Raw genomic sequence first — 24013 nt, 5'->3', positions numbered from 1 at the left:
AAATATCTGTTACAAGTATTCCAACAGAATCGCAGCAATTAAATGAAAAATACGGTACAAGAAAGAATCTCTAAAATGGAAGAAATAAAAGAGGCAAAAAGCAACTGCGAAGAGAGCGAAAATGAAGAAAAGTATCAAGAACCACCACCGTTAACCGCCCGATCTTCCACTACGTCTGCCATCACGTACGTGCCTTAATAGCAAGAAATTGAAACCGACTCGCGTAAGAAGCTTACGATAAATTACGCACATTACGTACGGCTCGTCCCTCGCGGTTGGAATTTCAACGAGCCTGAACCAACTCACCTCTCGATCGCTCTAACTCGCGAATTGTTCTTAATTACCAGGCACGTACTCGCGCACGCAATTAGGTTAAGCCTGGTCACGGCGAGTAATCGAGTTCCGTTCACGATTTTTCTCCTATTTTATTTTATTTGAATTTAGTAGTTGCCGGTGATTTTCTTTCGTCGGTGACCACGTGCAATTGAAATAGTCGGACCATGGTAAGAGAGTTGCCGCAATTTGTTAAGTATCAACCGTTTCCTCTGTGAAACTCGCGAGGTCGACTCGGTAATTTGAATAATCGCCAGATAACTGGCTGATAGAGTCTCGAGGCAGTCGCGTGAAATTAGCGTTTCCTTGCGGAATTTTTGCTTCTGCATAAGTATATTTGCTCCCGGGTTGATTGATCGTGCTTTAGTCAACGAGTTCTGGAACGCGAGCGTTTTGGTAAAAGGCGAACATTTATGGAATTAAAACGAGAAAATTACCTGGACACGCTTCATATCGAAGATAGTATCTAACGAAGATCGTGCGTCGAGTAATTGTCCCTTTTTGAAGATATATTCGCTGTTATAAAATATTGGTAACAATTAACGATTAAACAAATTTCTACGAGAGGAACTATGTTCTTTTCGATTGTACCACGATTTTTAGAATCACCCTGTATAACAACCAACCGACTGCGATCTTCCCTACAACGAAAGCTTCGTAAACGTTCATAGATTCACTGTGTAGATTAAACTTGTGAATTAATCTGTAAATTGATTTTATTTGCTACTGTACGTCCCTACGCTTACCATTCCTAGAGAAAATAGGAAAAATCGTAGCATTTTACTGTTAAATCTTGCAATTCGTTTCAAAAGGAAAGAACACCTTATATACTAACCGATCGCGATCTTCCCTACAACGAAAACCCTACGGAAGTGGTCCCCACACGTATCTCGATGCCGTCGAAGAAGGACCGTTCTTCGGTCGGTCGACCGGGTGCCTCACAAAATTATCACCCCCACCCAGTACCCTGCAAGTAGGCGTCCCGCGTTTCCCGGTGCCTACGTGCCGGCAGCCAGTTCTCCCAGCCCCGGTGTGCGCACTCTCGACGCGAGTGCAGAGTCCCCTTGCACACTGTTGAAGCACACGTGGCCACGCCGCGGAGAGACAGCCACGGCGTGCTCGAAAAGTCGCCGAGAGAGCACAGGACGATCCAGTCGGCGTAACCAGCCGAGACTATAGGCGCCTGTGCAGCTAGAGTCCGCGCGGTACAGCCGCGACTATAGTGTTTAACAAACGTGCAACCAGTCCATTCGCGACCGGCAGCCGGGCTGCACGCTCGAGAACCTCTTTGTCCGCCGTGTCTATAAATAATCCAAGAAAGCGAGATCCTGGAGAACGATCGATGCCAAATCCTTCAGATTTTAGGTATTGGAGATGATCGAGATCCTCGAGGATCGTAGTATCATGAATCCCTGGAGGACTCTACCGTGAACCGGAATCCTTCGATTAAAAGGTTCACGAAAAGGAAGCTTGGGTGGTGATTCTTTGTCTGATCCTTGGATAACGCGGATCGATGGTTCTTTGAACATGGCGCAGGTAAAAGGTGTGGTAACGCGAAAGGACTAGGAAAACTTGGAAAGAGCTTGAAGATTCGAAGGAGAAAGTGTTTGCAAGAGGTTTCGTCCTCTGGTGACGTGGGACGTGATTAGGTGAAGATGAAAGGTCTTCGAGTGCGAGTGTCGATTATCTACGAACGTTCTTAGACAGTGTCTCGTTGAAGGTTTTCTAATATCGTCGAAGCTTGTCTCGATCGAACATAAGATTCTCACGATGAAGGAAAACAGGATCCACGGTAGTTCCCCGATTCAGATAGTTTCCGAAGGTTAACCGCGATGGTCGAGAGGAATGGCGCGTCGATCGGCCCAAAATCGCAACCGAACCGCGTACAATGGCCACGTCTTCGACACTACGCGTTTCCAAGTCTCGACGGAGTTGGAAAGTTAGCGCGGATGACCCAGACTCAAGCGCGATCGAGCATGAAATCAATTCGAGACGGCGAGACGCGAAGCAGAGTGGACGCTGAGCTCAATTTACCTGGGGTCTCGCGAAAATCCCTCGATTCGCTTCCTCCGCTCTGCAACCGATCCCTCCTCGTCGCCATTGTCGATTCCGAGGGATCGATAACGCGATTCGTCTCGTGATCCAGCCTCCGATCCTTCGAACCTTGCTATAGTTCACGAACGATCCACGAACAGAGTTCAGAGTTCGGATAGAAGGGCAAGATACCGGAAGAGGTCACCGAAAGGTTCGATTCTTCCGAGATTCGCCGATAAATTTGATAAATTCGTCGAGGAAGAGAAACGCTCGAGGAGAAACGTTTCTGATAGAGGATCGTGTAGTTAACAGAGAAGTAAGTGCACTCGGAGGAGTTTCTAGAAGCGACGTCATCGATATAACCACCGCAAGACTGTTTATCGTTCGCCTGTCCTTCGTTGACACCGATTAAACGCGCCTCAGAGCGACGCTTATTGAGCAGATCACTTCCGAATGAACTGGCAGACAAGGACTGACACCAGCCACGCTCCTGTCGATGCTACTTAAGGCGGTTTGCTACCACCTGCCAGTGTCTCTGACACGCGAGTACCTTGTTCTTCGACAGAGACCTCGGATCATCGTGCTCGCTCATCCAGATCTGTCAACTATTTTGCCATTGATCGGCTTCTTTACTACTTTTCTTCAACATAGACCGTTTCTTCTTGATGTGGTGATACATGACATCGGATATGGTGACCGGTGAACTGACATTTGGTGAACCTTGAATGACCAATATGTGAGTTTCAAGAGTAGATGATCGATCGTCGAGATTCGTGAATCATTTTTAATTGCTTCTTCGCTGTTCTTCTTCAACGCAGACTGTTTTTTCTACGGTATTATGTACGATATAAGATATATTGGTGAACTTTGGGTTACCAATTTGTGAGTTTAAGCGGACGATCGATAGACCAATCGTTGCGACCGAACATCTCTCTTTTTTTAATATTCTTCTTGAGTGTAGATTCTTCCTCCTTTTAGTGTGATTTACGATGTGAATACGGCATTGGTGAACCGAGATACGGAGAGCTTCGAATGAACGATACGTGACCGACAAACAGGTGATTAATCGAATGATCGAGTATTGGAAGTATTTGAAGAAAATCACGAACGTTCGAATTTTTAATTGATCTTAACACTATATAATCAGTGCTTGCAATTATTCGCAGCAGCTGGATTTTTTAAATAATCCAAATTTTAACCGAGGTCTCTGACAATTTGATATACAGAATTTAATAGTTATTTAGTAGATGTTTGAAGCTATTTGATATTTCTCCTGACTCTCGTGCAACTAAATTTTTTCAAGCAATGCGAATTCTACGCGATCAAGGACTTTACTGCAATTTAATAACTGCGGTTTTGAAATTATATAATATTTTTCCAGTGACTCTCTTCTCAGCTGGATTTTCCGATATGAATTCCAGGCCAAGGCCTTTGTAACAATTTAACGCGAATGTTTGAAATTATTTGACGTTACTGATAACTGCTTTCTAGTGAATTCTACGAATAATACGAATTCTAGAGGATCGAGGTTTCTGTGACAATTTAACGCACGTTTGTACGATCTTTCCAACGTCAAGTAACTTGATTGGACTGAATTCTTCGAATAATTGGAATCTTTGGTGATCGACTTCCGTGTAACGTTACAAAGCACGTGTCCTGCGATTACTTTCGGACTGCTAAAATTTTCGGAATTTTGTTTTTAACGTGGCACGCGCGCTTGCGATCCTCCGTTACGACTCAATGATTTCCTCGAACAGAACTCCATTCAGACGATTTTATGAAACAAAGAAGATACTTCTGCCGCGTCTACTAAATTGGTCTCGTTTAATAATCAAGATCTCGGTGCATAGATGCGTAACATCGCTATGATTCTCTGAGACAACGAGTTGATCAAGCTGACCTCCTTGTCAAACCCTGAATCCCAAACGACCGAGCAGAGAATCGCTAGAATAATCAGGATCTTCCTGTACAATCTAAACCAACTTCGTCTTAGAAAATCTAAGAATGTCGACGCGTAGCGTAGCGGAAAAGATCGTACGACGAAAAGCCAAGCTATTCGTAAATAAATCTTAGAAGATCGAAAAACTCGAATAATTCATCGAAGCAATAGTCAACCAAAAATACATTATCTTATTTTACTTATAAACTTATAAACGTATTTACTTATAAACTTGCAAGATTTAAAATATATAAATTTATTTAAAATTGTCATCTTCGATTACAAGATTCAAAGAAGTTTCTGATCAGCAGACAATCTAATAATCGATGCGAGCTTCAAAACGGAATGCAGTTGAGAATACACTGAACGTCTTAGACAGAATCAATTCCCTGAACGAGGCAAGTCGATCGTGTTACGTTTCGGAATCTCACAGAGTCCCGTGATTCTCTGCATCATTGAACAAGTTGACCGTCGCGATCTCTGGCGCTAAAAATACTCGGCCATTGGTGATTCGACTCGATCGACAACACGATTTCCACGAAATCGTATTCCAGAAACGGTGGCTCGGCCCTCGATCGTTCGACGAGTCGCAATAAAGAATAATCGACCGGGCCTCGAGGCCGACAAGGTCGCAGGAACGTTGACCGATCTTTCAAGATCGCACGGCAGACTCGACGTGAAGCTCGATCGGTGGATAAACGAGGATAAATCGAAGGGCAAGTCGTGGGATCCCTGACCAACGTCAAGCAACGCACGACGGTACTTTGGCGAGACGCTAAAAAGCGTTTACGCGCTGAACGTCTAACAGGAAAATCGAAATTCACGATCGAATGGAGGATCGAGAGTGAAGCTAGATCGGTGTATGTATGAAAATAAATTGAAGAATATATTGCGTAACATCGTCGATGCGAAAGAAAACCACTGAAGACATTTGAAAAGTCGTGAAAGGTCGTTGACCAACGTCAACGAGGGAAAAATCGACAGTTTTGATGAAGATACACCGAAGATATGAAAACAGAGTCTAACTTCGAGATCGACAAGCTGTATCAGATGGCGGATATCAAAAGGACTACGTAAATTCAAGAAATTCCAGATCGCGTGAAAATTTCGAAGTTGAATAAACGAGACATAAATCAGAGAATAAATCATGTAGCATTGCCAACCACTTCGCGAAAATCTCGACGACTTAGTGGCGCTGGAGAATAAAACTAGAGCTGAAGATCCTGTTGGAGACGCGATATTAAACTCGATTAATAATTGAGCGAGAATAAATCACAGTGAATGAAAGTCCTATCTCCAACCAATAAACGCGACTAAATCGAAGGAAAAGTCGTGCAAAAACGCTGACCAACGTCAACCAAGATTCGACGACGTTTTAGCTGAAACTCTAAGGACGATACGCGAGAATAGAATCGAAACGGCGCCATGGTGTCCGTTCTCGAACGAAGAAAGCTAATCTGTGATCGTTGCACCTGTCGCTATCTGTCAGGCTGGTAAACACGAGGCAAAACCTTGGGACCCGTTCGCGAGCTCCTCGACCTGGACAGTTAAAGAGTAAAGAGGGTACAGCACACCTGACTCGAAGCTTCTTTCTTGCGACAGCTGCGTGTTTCGGTCGAACACGGTTGACAGAGACGTGATTGTTACGTTCACGATCGTGCTGGGTTGAAGGTGGAAACTGGAGGAACTGAAAAAATTGACTTTTCAAGACTTCGACGTAATCGTCGTGGATACGAAAAGTTTTGAAGAATTGGTGAGAAATAGAAGAGTAAGGAGTTGAAATTGACGAGGAAGAGGAAGCTCGGTCAGAAGATGAGATTTATGTCAAATGACTTATCTTTCTGAATAAATTTAATGATTAAAGTGGGTGTTGCGAGTAATCGCGAGGATCTTGTTCTCACGTAAAGAACAACTTTGTAAGTTGATTATACAGGAAGTTTAATTTAGAAGGTAAGATTGCTCGAATCAAGATCTGTTGCTACGGATGCTGTGAAAAGTAACCTGTTTTAAGGAAAGGAATAGATCGATAGCAGTTTAAGGCAAGTTAATAAATATTGCGAAGATAACGAAGCGTAGATATTAATCGCGAACAAGGTTCCTATGTTAAAAATTACCAAGCTGCAGATTTCTCAACGAAGTTATTAACTTTCTAGAAATGAAATCATAAAGCGCAAAGCTTCGAGCTAAAAGGAGTGTTTCGCCGAATTCCCAATGGTCGACGTTGATCATATTTATAATTAACATTGATCGTGACTTCGATACTTCTACGAAGATTTCAATCAATGCTATAAATAATCAATTGAAGCGGCAAATATACCTCGAACCACTATCGATCGAGTATCGATCGTATCCAAAACGGTCGCTAATCGTAATTCCTACCTTTCGATAAAAATTTCAATTATCACAAACACTGGTAGAATGTTTAAACAATTTATTAAAAAGATGTTTTATCGAATCACCGATGAATGACGGAAATTACAGTTGAAATTAACATCGATCGTATATCTGTAATATTTCTACGGAAATTCTAATCAGCGTTATGAACGCATCGATCGAGTGGAACGATACTTCATCGCCAAGAAGCCACATTAATCATACTTAAAATAAGCACCGATCGTAACTTCAATATTTGCAAAGCTAGCAAAACTTCCAATCAATCGCACAAACACTTGTGCACGTATTCTCGAAAGGAAACGCGAGAGACCACGAAGTGACGCGATTTGAATCAACACCCTCGCCAAAAGCAGACACCCAATCAATCCGGCAACTCACTCAGCCTCGAAACCACGCCTCGTCGACGACGTGCAGCACAAACAAAGCGAAAGCCGAAGCAAACACAGCGACGATCGTTGCGGAGGAGGCGCGAAACCGGTGACTTGACCACGGGCAAGATCGACGGCCGAATGACGTCAAGGTTTTCGCTGGAACCTCGAAAAGAAGGAGAAAAGAAGGATGCAGCCGGATCGCTTTGTGCCTGCTGGAAACGTTAAATATAGCCGGAAGAATTTCCGCGGCATCCACGCGCTCTTCATTCGCTTTTCTCGATTTTCCTAGACCGCGATTTATGCGAAACGAGTGCGAGACCCCTCTTTCGACTGTCGACGTTGTCGCGCGGAGACTATCGCAGCTTCGTGTTACACGGCTGTACGTGAATTAGCTCGGTTTTACTTCTAACGTTTCGGCTAGTGGATTTCCTCGAAGCATTTGCGAGAGGAAAAATGCTGATCACCAAGTATACTACGATCCTGCTGCAGTCTACCAATCAACATATTCTCAGGTGAGTCGAAGGAACGTTGGGCTTTTTTGAAAGGGAGGGGTGATGTTTTTACATTTTATGGTATTACGTTAAACCGGACTTTTCGAAATTTTCATATATGGAATGTAATTTAATTTATCTCTTAACTATATATTAGATCGTCCGAAAAGTTTCTTTCGTTTTATAAGGAAATAGTGGATGCACAACATTGTCCGTTTTATATTATTTTATCGAATTACGTATGATCCATTTTGTTTTATCAAGATAGAGATTACAAAGTTCGACAGATTAGATTTCACGTTTGTACGAAGATGCGTCGTTGTAAAAGACGTGTCTGTAAGAGAAAGACACTTTTCGGACAATCAAATACCATTAGATAAGACTTTGCGAATTTTTGTTTTATTACCGCGATTTTTGCGAAGGTTTGGCTGGAAGAATTTAGAACACTCTGTATAGTACATGATTATAGTCCCTCGAGTATCGATAAGATTAAAAAGATAAAGGTTAAAGTTAAAGGTTGTAGCTGAAGGTTATGGAATTACGTAAGAGACGCTGAACTTTCTTGAACTTCCCACGTAAGAATATTACGAACATAGAATGTTAGATTATATACCGATAATATCGACGATATTTTTATACTTATTTTCGTTCGTGCTCGATGAATTTTCTTCGTTCGTGCTCGATGAATTTTTTTCTTTCGTGCTCGATAAATTGTTTTCGTTCGTTTGACATAGAAATTAATATGGTCGACTTGACTAAGTTTTTGGTATATTAATATGAAATTTCACTTCAAAATCCCTCTTCTATTAATGGAGAATCATGACTTATCTCAGCCCTTTCCTAACTGCCCCTAGTGCTCGTAGAAACCAACAGAACGTCGATTGACAATTACGAGTCATAATTAATACGAACTTCTGACGTCGGTAACTGGAGCTGGTAGATTTCATTTCCGCCGATTACTCTCCGGAATAATTCAGAAGGATAAGGGAGGAAGGTAGCTCGGTGGTGTAGAGTCTCCGTCGGTGAATTTTCTTGAGAAAATTTTCTCAAGGAAATTCGATAGAGACGTACGAATCTTCCGCTGCATATTTGAATCTTCAATCGAACAAGAAGTTATTAAATTTCTTGTGTAGAAGAGAAAATCTCGAATACGTTATTAAATTGTTACATATAAAATATCGTGTTTTAAAACCAAGATTTAGTCGTACATATAGTTTTTTAAAAGAATGTTTCAATTTAAAAGACTAATTAATTCCATTATTTCAGATTTATGCAATTTCTTGTAGTCATATCGCGAACCAAATATTGTTTGTTTTGTTAATTGGTGATTACGAGATGATAAAATAGTAACACGATTCTGTGATTGAAACGATACCCGTAGTGACACAGAAATAAGTGATAAATCTGTCAAGGATCTGTCTGCCATTTCAATACAATGAGAGATCTTGAATCTCAAGAGGCACAAACTAGACGTTTCATGTATCTCTATAGTACCAGATCCAGAAGAGTTAAATCTTAGCATTCGATTGAATTCCCTTTTGATCTTGTTCAGTTTGCATCGAATGTCTCATTTGAATATCGTCTGTCATTGGGAGAAACGTCGATCGAAGTTGCATCTGTATTTCCCAACTCTTCTCCAAACATTCAAGCATCGTATTTCTATTTCTCGTTGATTTATTCCCTTCTAAATACGCGCTCTATGTTTCCAAGAAAATATTAACGATCTTTTGAAAAATATTAAAAATCAATTAAAGTCCCATTTAAATACGTCTTCTTTTTCTCAAAGATTTTTTCATTCACTCTCAGCTTCTTTCTATCTAAAGTTCCATCTAGATATCCATACTTATTTGAAGTTACTACAATAGAAAACAGAAACAGAAAACAGAAATGAGAAAGTAAAAATTTTCTGCTTCCAAAATTATTCACAACCTGGAAAAATTAATTTACCTGTTTTAGGCCACGATTTTTGTCTCGCGTCAGTGAAAATCTTTAGCTCTCACCCTTCTCAGCTATCCATAGCAAACTTCTCTAAATTCAAAACCTGAAACTCCGTCGTCACGCAAACTTATTACGAAGAGAAAGAAAAAGAAAGAGAGAGAGAGAAAGAGAGACATAAATCCTTTATATTTCAATAAACATCCAGGCGCGCCATCGCAATCTGTTTTCTTCGTCTCTTTTACAACTTTCACGTAAGAGGGCGGATCATAGCCTACCAAGGCGATAACAGATCGAGCTTGAAGCTCGTTCTGGCTGTCACAGATGTTGTCTGACGATATCGACGATATATACGTAGACGTGTATCCCTCCGTTTATAGAGGAGCATCGAGGTTGGAGTTGATCGGACGAGGATTTAAATTGAATGGCGCGGGGCGTCGAGTCTTGGCGCGATCGCAAGTTCACGGTTATAGAGGTCGATCGAAATTTAACTCAACGGTGATAAATCGAGCCGCACGCGCCGAAAATGGAGAGAAGTTTTGGCATGGAAAGTCGAACGGGCTACACCCGGAGTGTCGCTGAAATTGCCACGGTACACATTCTTCGCGCTTCTTTTTGGAAGTCTGCTTTTACGACGTCTATATCGATTGTACAGTCAGTTCCTGATTTCTCTGTGAAACGAAATGGTACCTTCTTCGTAAATCTGAATATACTTTTCAGTTTCCCTATCTTGAAATTTTTCTGAAATTTCCCAAGCTTCTTGGTTTCTGGTATTCTACAATTACAGTCGATTAGCAGAATTTCCAATATTATTCTACGAACCGCAGATACGTCCAGTTTCCAAAGCGTCGTCGTATTGATTGAAATGTATCTTTCGTCTCGTTCCAGTCGCTTCCACTAGTTTTTAATCGAAAACTAACTCTAATCAAATCGAAATTCCTATGTACTGGACACGTGCATGTCCTTCCTTTCTTAAAATATCATGACAAAAGAGCCGAGGTATATCCTCCATAACAAAACACCAGAGAAATTCTTCGAATTGCAACGTTTCGGTCGCTCGCCGTTAATTATCGCTATCGCTAACGACGAAACTAATTCGAATCAACCGAAACTGTCACCTCCCGCGCCTTCGTCCCCTGCAGGTACAGTTAAAATGGCTGGCGAAAAATACGATCGACCGCGAAACACGGAACACTGTTCATAGCGCGAGAGATAGCTGTAAATCTGGCGTGCAAAGGCCACTAATGAAAGAGGGTAGGAATTTATCGTCGATATAAATTGTCCCCGGATGTCGGACATCCGGCGGCGTTTGCCATCGATCGCGTTCCTCGCGAATCAGAGGAAAAGAGGCTAACGAAAAAAAGAAAAGAAGAGAATGGAAAGGGAAGGAACGATTCCGTTTGCCCTTTATTGGTTCTCAGTGGTAGAGATTAAGTCTCGAAACGAGAAGTTCGTTTTAATTAGGCGATCGAAAACGCTTGGTCGAAAGATCGACGCGAGTGCACGCGAACTGCAATAACGAGGCCTCGTTAGAGGGCCTCGATGAGATCAACTGTTCTATTTGCCACTGACAAACGACCGTTCTCGCCGATGTTCTTGCCTGTTCGCGGTTTCGTGAACGCAATTACCAGGCTGTTGCTTCGGGATGCTGTGCACCCGTTGTTTTCAAATCGCGGTACTCTGTGTGTGTGTGTGTGTGTGTGTGTACGTGTGTACAGCTCGTTTTGGATCCTCGCGTGGGTGATTACCACTGATTTCGAGCAGGTTCCTCTTTGGAAGAAGTCTATTTCGCGGTTTTGTTCTCTTCTTGTTTTTATTCCGTTTGATTTCCTAGTTAGCCAAGTTGTAATTTCACTCTGTACGAAAATTTCCGTTTAACACGTTCGTTGCGTGAGAGTTTCTACGATTCGGTAGAGAAAGTTTAGCAATATCGAGATCCAATAAATTCAACGTCCTCCCACGTGGTACACCTTCTACCCATTCTTCTACCGATCGTTCGCCAAAAATGGTCGCCACCGATCGCCGAACCAGTGCACGGAACACGCACAAAGAACCCGGACGTTCCGTTCTCGAAATCGGTTGACAAGAAGCTCCGTGAGAGCTTCTGTCGCAGGATGAAGAATATGTTAATGGCCGCGTGTCGTCGAGCGGAGCCACGTCGTAAAAGGAAGACGGGCCCCTTCTTGTCGACCAGTCGCAGAAGAGTATCGTTCAGACCGTTCTTTTTTTGCTGTTGCTCGTCCTTTGGTAGTGGGCCCAAACAAGACTTCCTTCGATCTCCTCTTCCCTTGATTTAACTAAAACGTGTTCTCGTTGAGGGGCAAGCAAAAAGAATGGCCCTTTGTGTGGATAAAATCCGGACTCTAGCGTCTATAGATTATTAATAGAAAATTAAAAATTAATTCTTTTATCCTTAGTTATTACTTGTATCGAATTTCCTGTTAACTTTATTACAGTAGAATCTCTTTTATCTCAACTAGTCGAGACATTTTTCTCACAATTTTGTTATTACATTTCTTAATTAATTGCTCCGCTATTTTACTATTTTCTATCGCTTTAAACCTATAATCCATCTAGTTACACGAGACACCCCGTAGATATATCTGAATTTCCCAGTGACAATTAGTTTGCAGGACAAAGAAACGAGTAATCCTTTAAAATGAATTTTTTTCTAATTTTCTTAATGGTCCTTTAATGCTGCTTCTAGTACTCTTCTTGTTGCAAGAGTTCAGCGGGCTGAGATGGTGTCTAACTGGATCTTTTCCGTGCAAAGATAACGCGTATATGTGTGCGTAGTCCGACGTGTTTAATGGAGAAGATAAGATGATACCAGGGATTACGAGAGAATTAAAGGAGACTGTGGCTGCGTAGATATATAGAGGCGAAGGAAAAAAGAATGGGTTTGCAGTTTTTAGATAGTTCTATTCGTGAGACTGTTACGTAGACAGGAGATTGAATTGGAATTGCTGGAGAGAGATAAAGGGACCGTGGAATGCGATGAATGAGCGTAATGGAATAGTGGGTGTACTGTGACACTTAGGCATCTAGCGGTTCGCATGCAGTGGACGCAAGATGAAGCACGAGGAATGGTTACCATGATGTGGTATATTAACTGTAATTCAGTGGTTTAATGTTGGTCTATTACTATTATAGTACCACTTTACTATGATATTGTCGTAGTACTATTCCTACGATAGTACTACTTTACTATTATCGTGCTAGTACTAATCTGCTATTGTACAATTGCCTTGCTCTTATAACACTGTACTACTACTGTAACATTGTTACATTATCTTCTTGTAATCTTAATTTACTAATACTCTATATTCTATGCAGAATAGTGATCTCGAATATAGTTAGTTAAAGATAAAAATCGCTGCATATCGTGATTTATCTATATACAGGGTGGTTGGTAACTGGTGGTACAAGGGGAAAGAGGGTGATTCTACGCGAAAAAAGAAGTCGAAAATATAGAATAAAAATTTTCTTTTTAATTTTTTTTTTTTTTAATTTTTCCATCGAGACAACGATCTACAGTGAGATCCGTTATAACGTACCGCACGCGTACCGAGCGAAAATTCAAAGTCGATTTTCTCGAAAACAAAGCCTCGAACGAAAAATTTTTATTCTATATTTTCGACTTCTTTTTTCGCGCAGAATCACCCCCTTTCCGCTTGTACCACCAGTTACCAACCACCCTGTATATATTTTATTTCCGTTTGCCTATCGAGGTTCCATTTACAGAGTTTGCATAAAACACGAACTTAAACATAAACAAAATACGTAGAAAATAACAGGCGACATGTTGAGGTTGAGGTTGAGGTTGACTGATTGAGGAACGAGTGGATGAATTTGTAATAGAAAAGTATATTGAATTAATTAAAGCTATAAGTATAAGTTTATGCTGATTCAGATCTTTACTCTCTTAGTGTTACTAGACAATGGAATGGTAGGGAGCACGTTCATACTTTTATAGCAAAAGGACATCACCAAACTTTATAGCTTGAACTAGAGGCTACAGGAAACATAAATAGAAATCTGTTTATTAGTTCCTTTGTTGTTAGACCTTGCAACCCAAAACATAATGTATATTCAAGGGTACAATAATATGCAGCACTCCTTATTTAGAATATTTCTGCATAATAGCAATCACCAGGTCACACAAATACATAAACAAAGATGTAGAGTTTTTCTTGAAGTAGTTACTTTAACAAGACAGAACAACAATTGCGACATAATCTAAACTCTATCAACTGTGCATACAACTACTTACATCTGTCCTTATGGTCAGTATTATTATCTACCTCTGTAAATCTATATGTTAACACCGTGATTTATGAGTATAACGAATGATTGACAATTTAAATAATTTCATAATCTCTACGAAGTGTAGATTAATATTATCGTGTGATATTAGTCGACGATTCGTATTAAAACGAAAAAAAGGAAGAAACAAAATCTATCCCCGACGCGACGTTTAAAAAAATTCATTTACTTCGCCATTACGTTTCGCATACAGCCGCGGACGAGCAGTGACAAAGGAAAGCTTTCACGTGCAGTCGTTCGATGCGTGCTCGACTTGTTTTCCATTCGATTGTCTCGCGGCTCGGTGTCGCGCGACAGCGAGCGTACGCACGCGGATACAACCCGATGCAATTTGTCCCTTTGCCGACTGGGGTCTCGTCTGGTCGTGGCTTTAAAGGCGAAACTTTTAATTAAAAAGTAACCATCGGACAGCGGGGGAAGAAGAACGACTGGCCTCGAGCAATTTGCTGCGATATAAAAGTTCTCTTCCTGCTCCCACCGTTATAGAATCGCCGGAAACGGCGAGGGTGTACCGCCAGAAACCAGAAAATCGCTGGAACTACCAAATTGACGCCGTTGCAAAAGAATCTGTGCGCGATTTCGTCCAAGTGAAACCTCTCGGATTTCTTTTTTCTACTCGACGAACGTTGTCGTTCGATAATAGAGCATATTACGCTTCTACTCATAGATGTTGTTAGAGCTTTCGTTAGTTTCATACCGAGCGAAACAATTGATACAGAGAATCAAGAAAATGATCAGAATTGTAATATTTTTACAGAGTAAGATTACAAAATATGTATAACACTTGAGGAAACTTATTCTAAACGTACCAAGTAGTGGCCATAAAACGTATTTGTACATCACTGCGTTCATACTTTATAGTATAATGGTTAATTAGATCCAACTGTAATAAATCTTGCATTTTCAAACGATTACAAAAATTTGATACTAACGACGCTACGTATGATTATTGAAATTTGATGGAAATGGAATGTAAGATCTAATAAAAGAATACTTCGTTGGAGAAAACGGTGTGTACTTTTCGTTGCCACTGTATTATACGTTATACAAAGCATTTTGTATGGCATACTGCACGATACGATTGTCACGATCGCATCGTTAGAATTTAAAAGAAAATGCCGAAAATGTTCGATGTAGAAGTTACAATTTGCGTATCGTTGTTTATTACAATCACGCGTACTTCACAACAAATCACAGTAATTATCTACAGATACAGGAAGTCGCAGTATTTAACGAGAGCAACAAATCCCAAGAAAGGAAGATAAAAGATTAGCTAAAGAACGAATATCACGAAGGAGCCATAAAACAGAGCCCCGATGAAACGGTCGTAAAACGTACGACCATTTGCCGATGAGAAAGACGAACTGTCAGCAGGTCTCGCAGCTAAACAAAATAATGCTTAATTAATTCATTAAACGACGTCCTCGGGTGGCTAGCAAGATGCTAGGTCCCGGTTTCATGATCTCGTTCGACCTACGGGGGATTCGTGGTGCGTGTTTCTAACGCAGACGAGTTCCCGGGCAAAGGTACGTCCCGCGGGAGGCGAAGTCAGAAGCGGGGAAGAGCCAGCTATTAAGCCCACGGGATAAGACTTGGCACTTCACTTCGTACGCTTACTAATTAAATTATTCCAGAAACGCAACGCGCCGCTACCTGCCCCTAGAAGCACCATCCACGCTCCGAGGGTGTTTGCGAGTGTGTACCACCGTTCGAAATGCTTATTCTGATACGGTTGGACAAGCGTTCTATGGATACTAGAAGTTGTGTCGTTACCCAGGATTTTTGTCCGTGAGATAGAATTTTATACTCTGGTTTGGAAAGTTTCAGAAAGTTTGAGGACGTTGTAGACAATTTGGGATTACGGAAAGCAATACGTAGTCTTTTGAATTTGGCTATACACATTTAGAAGCTAATTTAATAGCATTTCTGAAGATTTCCTGGTTTTAATATTAGTTGGATTTGGCCGGGTTTGGTCGGGTTTGATCGGGTTTGATCGGGTTTGATCGAGTTTGATCGGGTTTGATGGATTGGCTTTTGTGCGAATAGTCAGAGTTACATACCCGGAAGTCAAACTGATGAATTCCATTTCCTGAAGATTCCTTGATTTCGATTATCAAGAATCTGGCTCCATCGCTCTCAAACCTCAACAAGCTGAAACAAACTTTTGCAACTTCAAAACTACCAATCGATTAACGCTGATAAATAATCCTCGACTATTCGTGAAATACGTCTGCAGCACCGAAACCGCTTCATAATTCCAGAAATGAACCCCACGAAGAAGCGAAGTAACTAACGTGTTCCATCTTCGGTACACGAAGGAACATCAGCATTCCGATTCAAAAAGCAATCAAAAGAGACGCGAAAGGCTGGGACCAGCGCGTACGTGACGTGATTTCCGGGAAACGGGATTCTACTCCCTCTGTTTCACTGTGCTACGAAAGTCTGCGGTCGCTCGAGAGCACGGAATTTGACAGAGACGAAGCTTCAGATATGACGGATAAGAGGGTGGAGCGATGGAAAATGGCCTGGCTGGCAGACAACAAATTGTTCGACGGATACGGGCGCGCTGATATAAGCGGAGGAAACTAGACGAAGTCGTCCACCGCTGCCAATTGTCGCCGGGTTGAACGATGAAGCTCGGCATTTATCATGGAGTAGCTGGCCGTGGCTCGGGTGATTGGCTTCCGATTGCGTGCTATGCTCGTCGATCATCCTTCGAATCCTGTTGCTCCTTGAAAATTATGTCGTTTTAATATTCTGATGAAAATTGCACCGTTTGTCTGGTAGAGAATTTTTCGCTCGATACCAACTGAGATTCGGCCATGGATAATTTTCCGCGAGAAGGACGGATTGGAAGCAAGAAAATGAAAATTAGTTTCGCTCGATGTTATTGGAATGGTTGAAATATTTTTATTAATACGTTCTTCCGTGCTATATTTTAATATGTTTCTTATCGACGAATGTGACGTTGATAATAGCAAGGTCTGTCGTTTTACATGGGTAATTTTCTGGAGGAAGGAAAAATTGTCGAAAAACGACTATGCCGACCGATGTTCCACGTGCAGAGACTGTCTCGATAGCGAGATAAAATCAGGAAACGTTTCGAAACGGTTGAAACAAAAGCACAGAGTGTGTTAAACCATCCGGAGAAAATTATTGAATTGCAGACACACGGTTGTAAATGACCGTTTCGTACTGCAACGGAACGTTTCCTCCGGTGCATAAGAAGGCACGCTAATTACCAACACCGTTATCACGATTACAAGGTGCAAATTGTTTCGTGTTGATTTCTTTTCGAGTGCAGCCGCCATGGTCTCTCGTTTATTTACAGGCGGAAGGTTCGACGCCTCGTTTTTCTTATTTTTCGTCTTCCTTCCAGGCCACTTATGAATCACACTTTTGGTTCAATAAACCGAGAGCCAGAAAATAGAACTCGTTCCTGAGAGTTTCCGCAGCTGAACTATTTTATTCGAGGATAATGTAAATTCTCTGTGTTACGTATGCAAAAATATTCATCCCGTGCGTTTTATCCGCCGCATAACGCATATTTCGTTTTATTTAATCCACCATGGAATACAGAGAAATAGGAATTGTTTGTTCGTCTGTGCCGTAAAAATGTTTTGTATTCGTGGCCAGCTGGGATTGAAAAATACCTATACAAATTGCACTACAATTTTTTTTTATTTCTACCTCAAAAAATTTGCAAGAACAACTCTAATAATTGACTAGCTTAAAAAGGTACCGATAGTTTGCATAAATCGTTAGATGCAATTTTATTCGTCAGATTTTCAAGAAACGAATAGTGGCTTGATCAAACAGAAAGTTCCACGTAATTTTCTAAAAAACCAGAAGAGCAGGCAACAAAAGCGAAATAAAGGATACGATCGTGCAAAGGGCTATTATCGAGTAGCGAATGGAACGACAAACAGCAAGCACTTTATGCTCGACAATTAACATTAACCTGCGGCAATCCTCGAAGCCGTCGTTCATTCATCCAACCCCAAGAATTAATCCCAATTCACGCTTCCACCCCTTTCGCCTATGCGCTATTCAAACCTTTCTCCATGTCCTGGAACCCCTTCTCACCCCCTTTAGAGGGACATAATTCATTACTGGAACGTCTCGTTTCAATTGTACCCAGAGTGTCTGGCCCCGCCAGTTTCCCAAATTGTTTAGAAAACTATGACCTCGACAAAGTATTTTGCATATTCGACCGCCTGGCAAACGGGAGGTGAAACAGGGTGCAAAGGTGATTACTCGGCTCGCGATTATAATTCTCATCCCGCGGAAACCTTTTGCGCAGTCCCTGAGGGGACAATCGCGCCTCTCAGAGCGGAAAAACCGGGGTACGTTGTGACCGAAGGAACTCATCATGGGGAGACGAGCAGTTTCGTTTATGGTCTCTTAAAAGTTGCGTAGATATTTTCGGATGTTTTTTATTTAATTGGATATTTTTTAATCAAGTACAAAGACTATATCGTGGAAATTTATTTTCATAGGTACTTAGTATTCGCTACAAGTTTCACGAATTTTTATTCTTATTATTAACCGTAGGTACCTTTCGCTACAAGTATTTTTGTCGAATTTGTGAAGAAATCTCGTGAAGGAAGTAGAAATCGATTGAACTCGTTGGAGTAGTAGACACTACGTTGAAAATTCTGATAGCGAGCAATTTCTTCGTCTGAAAATGTATTTCTTAGGTTTATTCCAAATTTTATCGAACGTTTCGTTTTATACTATCGAATTTGCATCAACGATATTTTACAATATATAAAATTCAATCCTCAACAGGCTAAACTCGAATATCTACCAGAAAATCGAACTTCTTTCGCCAAACTTCCCTAGCTTAACTTCGTTCAACAACGTCAAATATTTCAGGATCTTCAAAAGAAGAAATATAGGATCTTTGGCCGGAGTTACTCGGCATAATTCATGAAATATAGGTACGATGAAGCAGCCGACAACTTCCGAAGAAACTTTAGGAAGTTCCAGCGAGAAATTCTGCTCTGTGCACCTGAGCCCGTGACCACTTCCATGATTTTCCAAGTACAAGGTTCCACCACTGAACGAAGGGTGAGAAACGTGTATTTTCTCTCTCCGATCGTTTTCCATCGGGATTTTTACGAGTGTTGCTTGTTTGATCGTTACACGATTCTCGAGGAATGAAGCTGAATCTTGTATTTGACAACCACTTTTACGATCCGGTTTTTCTTACCGCGTAAGGGTTGAACGAGGGTAGATCGAACGATACCTGAACCGCGTTTCTGTCGAAAGAAAATCGCTTTTTTATAGCGCCCTATACGAGATCGAAGATGTGAATCGTATAGAAATAAATGGGCTTTGAACGAAATTAGTTTCCGGTACTTGGAATTTTTAGAAATTTTCGCAAGATATATAGAAGTATTTTTTGATTAATACGCGTCTAAATATTTTGAGTATCGAACATACAGATTTTCTATATTTGTATCGGCGGTTAAATTTCTTAGAAATTGGAATTCAAAATTTTGCAGATATATTAAAGCAGTGTACAAAATATCCATTTGTCAAGGTTCCTATGCAGCTCCATCGAAAATCGAGATTTCTATGTTCGTTGTCTCGTTCAATTTTATCAAACTTTAATTCTTCTCCGATTAGGAATTATTACAATATAATATGTATGAATAGTAATAAAAGATTACAACGATATAATCACAGGACGTTTAACGTCGTTAAATTTTATCACAATGTTCCAACGAAACACCACCGGTATCATCATCATCATCGCTGCGCACCATCGCAGACGAAATAACTGAACTAAACGCCTTAATTCAAAGCTTCTTTGCACTCGTCAAATTTCCCCGCCCTTCTTCCTCCATCAAGAATCATTAACCCTGGCCGTCCACTGGAAGCACACACAGGGCTTAATGCTTCGCCCTAAAACAAACACAGGAACGCTATACGCCATCGTAGTCCGAGGATCATCCTTCAGCTCACGATACGCGAACAATAAACTTTTTCTCCGTGAAAACGATCGAAGTTTCTTCTCGCCAGTCGTGAACTCGTATTTCTTCTCTTAACCAAGTCTCTTTCTCTTCTCTTTCTTCTTCTTTTCCTCTTACACGTATACACATACGTCGTAAGTCGCGATCGCTTTTTCCATAAGAAGAGACGAAAAGTGGCGATGGTTCTTTCACGGCGGTAAACCAACCCGCCACAAATCTCTTCCGCCACTATCACCCCCGGTTTTTTCGAACGTTGCGTGGCCCTTTTACAGTCATTCGCTTAATCCACTGCACCCCCCTTTCCAGAGGATCGCTTCCCCGTGATCTGTGTAAGTCCGTCCTTGAAGAATCCACGTGGAATCAATGTTTCGACCGTACCTCTTGTGTCCCTCTTTCAACTTTACGAGGATTGTCGACTTCTTTAGAGATTGGAGGGAGGGTGTCTTTGAAAGGTATATCGTATCGTATCGAGTTGTGATTAGGTGTATTGGTTTGGGAAGATTCGTTCCTTTGTAGAAGGATTGCGGGGATCTATACCGTTGGTCAAATATACGAGATCGCTTTATCAGTCGTAGAGTAGAATCTTGATTATTCGAGTAACAACTTAAGATTGTTACACTTCCTTAAACTGCGAAAGATCAGCTTGTACATCGAAAATAACTGCCGAGGAGAAGTATTAAGCCATTGTCTGTATTATGACCAGTTTACGTTTACAAATAATCATCGTACGAAGTAACAGTATAGTGGCGAACAAAAGCCAGTTTAGAAGATAGCCGATATGGAAGCACATCGTAATGTTAGAAAACAGGATTGCGTCTAACAGTACAGATTTATATTTTTCTGATAAAAAGATGGAGTCTAGATAGAAAATTGTTTCATCTACTAAATATTGTAACGACCACTGTACTTCTACACTACGTATATTCCATGCAATTTTTCACCTTTACATTTCATACAAATCTGTAGAGAAGATAGAATATTAAATGTTTGAAAAAAAAAATATTTATATAATGCTGGAATTTCAATTTAAACGATCGACTGGAGTAAATTGAAAACAGGCAGTAAATTAATCGAATGAATGAAGCGAAAATATATTTAATCGAGTATCCAATCTCTCGTGTACATCCTGATCGATGCATCTTCAAATCATTTCCACTTTCACTCGGTGGCTCTTTTTCAATTGCGCTTTACACGTTCAAGAGCAGAAACGAGTGAAGCACAGCTAGAAACGCAGTCGTCCACGTCAGTTTCACGAGTATTATATAGCGCAGCGTCCGATTTCCTCTGCAGACGATATGCGAGGCAACGATTGCCTCGAACCACGGTCCAATTGCGATTCCCATGCTGGAACAGCTTCCTTCCACGGAAGTTCTTCGTGTCGTAAATCATGGAAAACTGTACGTGCCATTAAAGAGGAAATGGTGGCTGTACCACGAGATAATCAGCCGGTGTCGACCGACTGCTACCTAATAAATAACGTATCGCAGCGATTTTTTAATGCTTCCGGCGTGACAAATTACCATCGAGAAACATTTCCGTTTGATCTTCGCGAATGACATTTTTCTGAGAATTTCACCGAAAGTTTTGTATCCTTCCGTGATCTTCGATTTAACCCGCGTTTTTCGTGTAGTAACAATAAAATCAAGCAATTTTTATGAATATTTTTATACTAATTACTAGTTATACATAGGTCTAGACCATCTTGGAATGTAAACATAATCAAAGTACAAATCTAGTTCCGAGTCCTAGCTCAATGTAACCAGCAATTTCTCCAAAAACAAAACTCACAAAAATTACTTATATATATCGTTGTTACCTACGAATCTTTCCTTAGAAACTTCGAACTGTCGCAACTATCAGAAATATCTCGGACAAAATTGTCTCTAGCAGTCGCCAAAATTGCTAGGAAAGGTGAAAATACGCTATAATCCAGCAACATCGTCAATCCGCGGCAAGACGCGGCAGAACAGAAGCCAGTAGACAATGGTTGTCCTTTCTCTGGCCATTATCTATCATTACCAGATCCGTTCTGGCGAAACCGCAACTGCATGTACCGCGACGCTATCCACGTGCATTCAGGTGTGATTGAAAAAGGAAGGATCCGTGGCACGAAGCTCGCACTTTACAGCGGTCGTCAAACGCCACGGCCACGTAAAACCTGTTACATAAGCCGATACCGCAGCCACCGATGGTTTTCTCGAGCCACACCTCGGCACGAGCGGACAGATCTAAGGCTACGATGGATCGTAACAGCCGATCACGCTCGGTGGTTGTACTTGCGGAGGATGGACCGGTTTCCTATTCCTAACCTCACACGACGACCACGTTTCCTCTAAACGGTGCAACGATTAAACCGAGCGAATTGTACTATCCACCGGTTAATTGTCACGAACTTATTAACCGGCTCATCCCTTAACCAGAAACTTTCCAGTTACTGGTCACCGAGCGAGGGCAACCTGATACTTTTAATATTCTTCGCTTGTTTAGCAAAATTGACGGACGTAAATGAATTTTACCAACAAAATTTCTAAATTTCCTCGATTTCTGATCAACTATAGTTGTCGCTATACGGCTGACATTACCATCTCTCTGTAGCTTCTCGCATGTAAAACAGAATCTTTTATCTTTGAAGCCCATCACCTATTTTCAATTGTTCTAATTACTTTCACTTCGCTGTAGCGAAGAACCCGTTCTTCACACGGCTTCTAAACCCTAACTATATATAAAATAGAATCTTCTATCTCTAAAATACAACGATCATTCCAATAATCATTTCCAATTTATCTAATTATCCTGCGCTTCTTCAAAACCTTCCTTCCTTTACAAAGTCTACCATTACCACCCTTCCACCCTCCCCGAATCTTTGTTCTCCGTATCCAAAGACTGGCCCACAACGACCCATAAAAGACGAAAAAAAACCAACCGGATGATTACTTTCTCCGGCGGTCGCGTCTCGATTTTTCGGTTGCCACCATCCTACCACCAGGTCCGGTGGAGGCATCGATGCCGATGGCAAGGTTAGAATGAACTAGCAGAATCCGTTAATGCGCATGCGCAGCTCCCCTAACCGTTAACCCCACCACCGCGTCTCTCGTAACCGGCTAGTAGGTAGTAGACCGGTCTCGTGTCTACTAGCGGACAGTTGCGTTTCTGTACGCGTTTGTGCGTCTTGTCGGGACGCCAGGTGCCAGTGCGTCGCCGACTGGCGTCACGGCGCCTCTCGCCGTTGATTGTGCGTCCCCTCGTGTGCTCCTTCCTTCTTTTTTTTTTCTTCTTTCTCTACTGCTCCTCTCCCTTCTTCCTAAAGAAGCGTTTGTCGAGTGTGTCTCGTTCTGTAGTGTATTTTTAAAATCGAATCTGTTGTGGTGGACACGTGGTGGACACCGGAAGTGAAAGTCGAGAAAAGTCTATCGCGCCGGTGTTATCGATCGAAGACAAGTTCCAGAGCAGGAAAAACCGAATCGACGGGAGAGGTAGAGAGAAATTGAGAAAAAAAAGAGGTCGATCGGGTGACTTCACAGTCGCGTGATTCAAGATTCGGGAGGAGGCAATGGTCTCGCGACAACGTCGCGTAGTCGTCGATAAGAGTGATCGGGTACTCAGGCAGAGTTCTTGGTAAGGATGACTGAAAAGTGTCAACGTGAACATCGTCTTATCGTGATTACGTAGGAACACGGAAGGAATTGTATTTTTAATCGTTGTTTTCCTGATTCGTATCTTGATCGTTGGGATTTTCTGTTTGGAGGTCTTCCGCGAATGCAAACCATGTCCACAGGGAAAAGTGTTGTCAGTAACAAAGCGGAGGATCGCGTGTGCGGAATGTCCACAGTCTGCCATAATTTGTCTTGCGTATGGTAAATCTGTGGAACATATGGATAGAGAAAGTTAGAGATAAAAGAAATGCAGTGTTCCATGGAAATACTGCAAGCTTACGTCTACTGGCAGGTTTCAACGAGTGAAATATGGATGTCGGACTTGTTGAAGTGTTTCAGATGATACGATAATCTTTTTAATCTATTTACATATCCGATAATGTAGGTGTGTTGTAGAGAGTATGTCAAACTCTACCTTTGACAACCTTTTATCGTCTTTACAAATTTGATAAATATTATATTTAATACAGAATATCGTAGAGAAGGGATCGAACCTTGAGGAATTTTTTATCCTTTCTACATATTTCATAGGATTCTGTACAACTATATTCTGTGA

General features: G+C 41.4%; 1 protein-coding gene across 12 annotated transcripts in view; it reads left to right on the top strand.

Moving 5' to 3' along the window:
• The window catches only part of spri (Src homology 2 domain-containing protein sprint), a 211924-nt gene that overhangs the window by 120589 nt on the left and 67322 nt on the right, over positions 1-24013 (top strand). For 2 of the 12 annotated variants that reach the window (XM_069120637.1, XM_069120632.1), the window contains exon 1: positions 22946-23419. The exons of 7 other annotated variants lie outside the window; for them this stretch is intronic. In XM_069120637.1, coding sequence (XP_068976738.1) covers positions 23355-23419 — 65 coding nt within the window. In that variant the 5' untranslated portion in view covers positions 22946-23354. Of the gene's footprint in view, positions 1-4532; positions 7584-22945; positions 23420-24013 lie in introns of those variants that run through there. 3 more of the 12 variants (XM_069120638.1, XM_069120633.1, XM_069120635.1) reach the window with 3 other exon arrangements.

This window comes from Bombus flavifrons, chromosome 9 (genome assembly GCF_040668555.2).
Source record: "Bombus flavifrons isolate JBK064 chromosome 9, iyBomFlav1_principal, whole genome shotgun sequence".
In the NCBI taxonomy this organism is placed as follows: domain Eukaryota; kingdom Metazoa; phylum Arthropoda; class Insecta; order Hymenoptera; family Apidae; genus Bombus; species Bombus flavifrons.
The sequence above is the reverse complement of the archived record's forward strand: the minus strand, read 5'-3'. Positions and strand labels throughout refer to the sequence as shown.